Source organism: Chenopodium quinoa, unplaced genomic scaffold (genome assembly GCF_001683475.1).
Source record: "Chenopodium quinoa cultivar QQ74 unplaced genomic scaffold, ASM168347v1, whole genome shotgun sequence".
NCBI lineage: Eukaryota > Viridiplantae > Streptophyta > Magnoliopsida > Caryophyllales > Amaranthaceae > Chenopodium > Chenopodium quinoa.
In genome coordinates this window covers 1,108,426-1,113,010 of record NW_018744143.1, presented here as the reverse complement: position 1 = coordinate 1,113,010, position 4,585 = coordinate 1,108,426, and the positions used below count along the sequence as shown (strand labels likewise).

Genomic DNA, 4,585 nt, shown 5'->3' with positions numbered 1-4,585 from the left:
TGTGCATGCTGCTAGGCTTGTACTTGAGTTTTGTCAAGCAATGGTAACTGATTAGGTCAGACGAGCTCCCGGTATCGATGAAGATCCGGCCAACTCGTTGATTGGCAACTTTGCATTCGATGACCAGGGGGTCATCGTGAGGCCGCCTAGACCATGCCCCTATCCTTCTCAGAGATGAAGACCTCAGGGAAGGTGTCTTTCGACGCCTGGCCCTCATCTTCCGGGTTGGATAGTTTCCGGATGTTATCCTTGGCACCCTGACCTCCGCTTGCGAAGCCGCCTGCAATGGTGAGGATATGTTCTTCATCCGTTTCAGAGCTAGCAGCAGGCTTCTTGGACGGCTGTCCCCCACTAGATTTGGGGTTGCCCTTAGTTTTCACCAGATAGGACTCCAGGACCCCCTCTTCAGCCAGACGGTCCAATAGCCGCCTGAGGGTATAGCAACCATTGATGTCGTGGCCGACGTCCTCATGGAACTTGGCAATACTTGCCTTTGTCTCTGTTCTTGACAGAGCTTTTCATTGCAGCCGGTTTTTCGATTGTCACCCGGTCCTTTATCTCCATGAGGATGGAGGAGCAGTCTTTGTTGAACTCGTACTTTGGGACGGACGGTTCCAACTTCCTTTGTTTCTTCTAGGACGGTTGACCTGGGCGGTCAGCTGCCCAGACTTCTTTTCTTTTATTTTCTTCTTTTTTAGCAGGCTGGTTAGACTGGCTGTCCCTCCTGTCGGACCGCTTGGATTCCGACGGATGCCTGATAGAGCAGAGCTCGGTTGCCTGTATATAGGCCTCCGCCTCCATCAGCGCTTCTTGGAGGGTGGCTACCCTCTTGCGGACTAGGTCAAATTTAAAAGCTGACCTATCCTTCAGACCCTTGAAGAAGTCTGTATATGCCACTTCGTCAGACAGCCCTTGAATCTGAATTCTCATCAGATTGAACCGCCTGACATAGGACCGAAGTCCCTCCTTGTCACCCTGCTGGATAGCCCCTAGGTCGAGACTTGTCTTTTTAGCAGGGATATTCATGGAAAAATTAGACGCAAACAGGTATGCAAGCGTCTTGAAATTGTTGATGCACCCAGCCGGCAAGTTGCCGAACCATCGCTGGGCTATGCCCTTCAATGTAGCCGGGAAGCATCTATACCAGGCGGCGTCATCCAACCCCTGTAGGTACATGAGGTTGGTGTATGCCATTAGGTGGTCTTCTGGGTTGGTGGTACCGTCGTAGGCACCAACCAACACATTCTTAACCTTGGTCGGTTGTGCCGCCTCGGTTATCTCCCGGGAGAAAGCCGAAGGCTGTTCCCCAAGGTTTAGCAGTCGGAGCTGCCAGTCCATGGGCTGGACCTAGTAGGCCGCCTAACCCTCAAAGGGTGCCGACTGCATGAATGGAGACCATACTGGGCGTATGGCTGTTGGGGCACATACGGGGCCTGCTGCTGGATCACATGAGGGCCAGTACGTGCAGATATACTCTGTGACTGACTCCCCTGCTGTGTCTCCGAATGCTTCATTGAAGCATTTTGGAAACTGTCTGAATAGGTTGACGTTGAGGCCGACTGTGACATGCTCAGACTCTTCTTCTCCCGGATGAATAACCGGGCGTCAGAGAACACCTTCTTTGACCCATCCGGCTGTGTATGCCGGATGGCCTTCCGTTGCCCCGTTTCGCAGAAACGAAGTTTCGAAAGGTCGATCAGGGGCCCATCCGTCCCCTTGTGTTTGGGGTGCGGAGTAGGCACTCGGTCTTTGATTTGCTTCTTCCCGGAGGGAGAAGGCTTCTTTGCCGACTGACCCTTGCTGGAGCCAGCTGACTTCCTGATTATATCTTTGATTTCCCCCTTAAAACTAGTCATGAGGTTCATGAGTTCGTCTCTGGTGACGGGGGCAGCACCCTCCGCCGCCTGGGGTTGTCCAACAGGCTTGCCGCCTAGGTTGCTGGGACAAGCTTTGTCTTGGCTCCGTTCCCTTGTTTCCTTAGAACGGGTGCGCCTAGAACGGAATGATCCGTCTGGGGCCATGTAGGTTTCGACGTCGTAGTCGTCCCCACTGCCATTCTCATGGTCCGTGTGGACCTCGGGGTCAGCCGGAGGCCGGCTGCCCTCTGCATTCGGTACAGGATCAGATGCCATCTCAGTAGTACTCTCCCCACAGACGGCGCCAAATTTTTCGGGTGTTTTTAGTCCCTCGGGAGAGTTACAATACGGAGTAGGCGCGGCTGACTTCTGTACCTGCAAAACCACGAAACTCCGGTTGGGTGGAGTTCCGCCTCCGACGATCAAGTTAGTATGATTTACGGATGGGTAATAGTGCGGAAGGTAAATAGGTTTTTCTCACTGATTCAGAGAGATTCCGCAATTAATATTGCTCGGGTTTTGTGTATGTATTTTTGAATACCCAATAAATGAGGAGGAATTCCCTATTTATAGTGGGGGAGACATGTTCCCTGATTAGGGTTTTGATGCCACGTGGCAGCATCCGATTGGATCCCGTTGGGCCTTTGGTGGGCTACCACGTGTCATGATATTATTGGGCCATGTGGCCAGGGGTATTTTTACCCCAAACAAGGATAGTGGCTAAAATACATGGTGTGCATTTGTTATGTATGGTATTAACTATGAAATGAAAAGACAGGCTTTATTTTTGATCCAAAAAGTTGTTCTTCATTCATTAATTGCAATAAATTAGTTGTTCAACACATTGAGAACTTAAAAACAGGGGCTCTTACCCACAATCATCCAAAATACTATTGTTTGTCAACACATGACCTAAAAATATCAGTTTCTAATTAACTTAGGTGCAACATTAACTAAATCTATGTTAAATATCAAAATACAACTTCTTCAATTAAACTTTCCAAATAGCTTTGTTAAAAAAAAAAAAAAAAAAAAAAAAAAATCCAAATAACTTGTTTTTTTTGCCTTATTTAGACTTGACATGCAACTTTGGTTTGGGAGGAGCTTTTGACTTTGGAGGAGCTCTTGTCTTTGCTGCTGCCTTAGAGATAGACTTCCCTTAAGTGCTCGATGAAGGTTGAGATGTGATATGGGTCGTTTACCACACCAAATTTAAAAAATTAAATACCTAATTTAAACCTTTAAAAATATTAACAACTAGTAAAAAGGGTAAGTAAGGGTCGATCCTACGAGGAGATTAATTAACTCTATAAACTCAAAGTCAACTCGAAAAGTAAACTATATAAACATAAAGAATACTATTTACACTATATACATGAGAATGGGGGAAGGGTTTAACTTGAACGAGCAACTACACTAAACTAAACTACTAATCACAAGTGCTGACACACTTAACCAATTCCATTCATAACTTTACTCAGACTAAACTATTGATAATAATAATTGACTGACTCTGCTAAATTACTCAATTTAACGATTAGACTAATTGTAGAAACTTTAGTAATAAAGATTCTCTATCTCCCTTACTTGAAACCAATTCTGAACTAAGCCGAAATTGACTCTAAACCGATCTAATTATTATTTTTGTTAAATTACTCCGTACGGATAGATAGGTAACAATCCTTTTGGTCAGCAACTTCCAAAATCTGAGCATTAGCATTTAGCTCATATTACATCAATAGAAATATTAAAGCAATCTTATTAAATTGAGCAAAAATGATATTAAAGGAGCATAAAATTTCTTTTGAGTGTCTTTCAAAAAAGAAACTTTTTGAGTGAATCTACAATGAATTACTAATTTTATAATCAAAACGTTAAGCTTCAATAGATACCATAAAATTACATTAAGTTTTACCATGTTTTTCCATTACAAATCATAAAGATCCAAATTACCAAATAGCAGTGCCATACTATCAACACTTAATCTGCTCATATTAAGTGATTAAATAATTGCACAAAAGTTTATTAAAAGATTAATCAATTTACGATTCATTTCTTTAGTACACTACAATCATATTTAAAACTAAGAATGTTAATATCCTAGCTGGTGCTTGTATCATTTGGATTGATAAAGTTTAGTCATCTACTTATATTTCGGAAAATTTGTTAGAAACCATCTTTTTATGGGGCTAATAATAATAATAATCCCTATAGTATGGTTCATCTTCATAAGTTAAGACTTCACAAATTATCAAAGGTGCGAATTTTGGCTAATTAAAACAACGATCGATCAAACAACCAAATATGAGACCAAAAAAACTTGATTAAACACTATTTATATAACAAATATACAATCAAGATTATACAAATACAAGATTAACAAGGACCCCAGCAATTCAAGTACATAACTTTTTTAAGAGATTCCTCAGATTCTCTCAATTTCTCATCCCTAAAATTCTGAGAAATTACAGAAGAAGAACCAGAAAGCTTTTTAGCTTGAGAATAAGATCTAACATTATTCTTAACATGTTGATTAACTGACTTAATTGCATAATTCCACTTTGCATAACCTTGATCTTTCATCCCTTCTACTGCTGCTACTATTATCCATACTCTGCTTTTTACTGAACTCATTTTTTTAATATAAGAAGTTTTAATTTTAGAAAATTGTGAATTTCTTTATTTTTTTTTGGAGGAAGTTTGATAAATTTGATTGAAATTTTGGTGAA

At 42.1% G+C, this 4,585-nt stretch overlaps 1 protein-coding gene across 1 annotated transcript; it reads right to left on the bottom strand.

The window, feature by feature from the left end:
* Positions 1 to 4,161: 4,161 nt before the first annotated feature.
* LOC110693323 lies at positions 4,162 to 4,585 on the bottom strand. The gene has a single exon (XM_021870476.1). It carries the CDS (start codon positions 4,488 to 4,490, stop codon positions 4,233 to 4,235), a length of 258 nt encoding a protein of 85 aa, XP_021726168.1. The 5' UTR covers positions 4,491 to 4,585; the 3' UTR covers positions 4,162 to 4,232.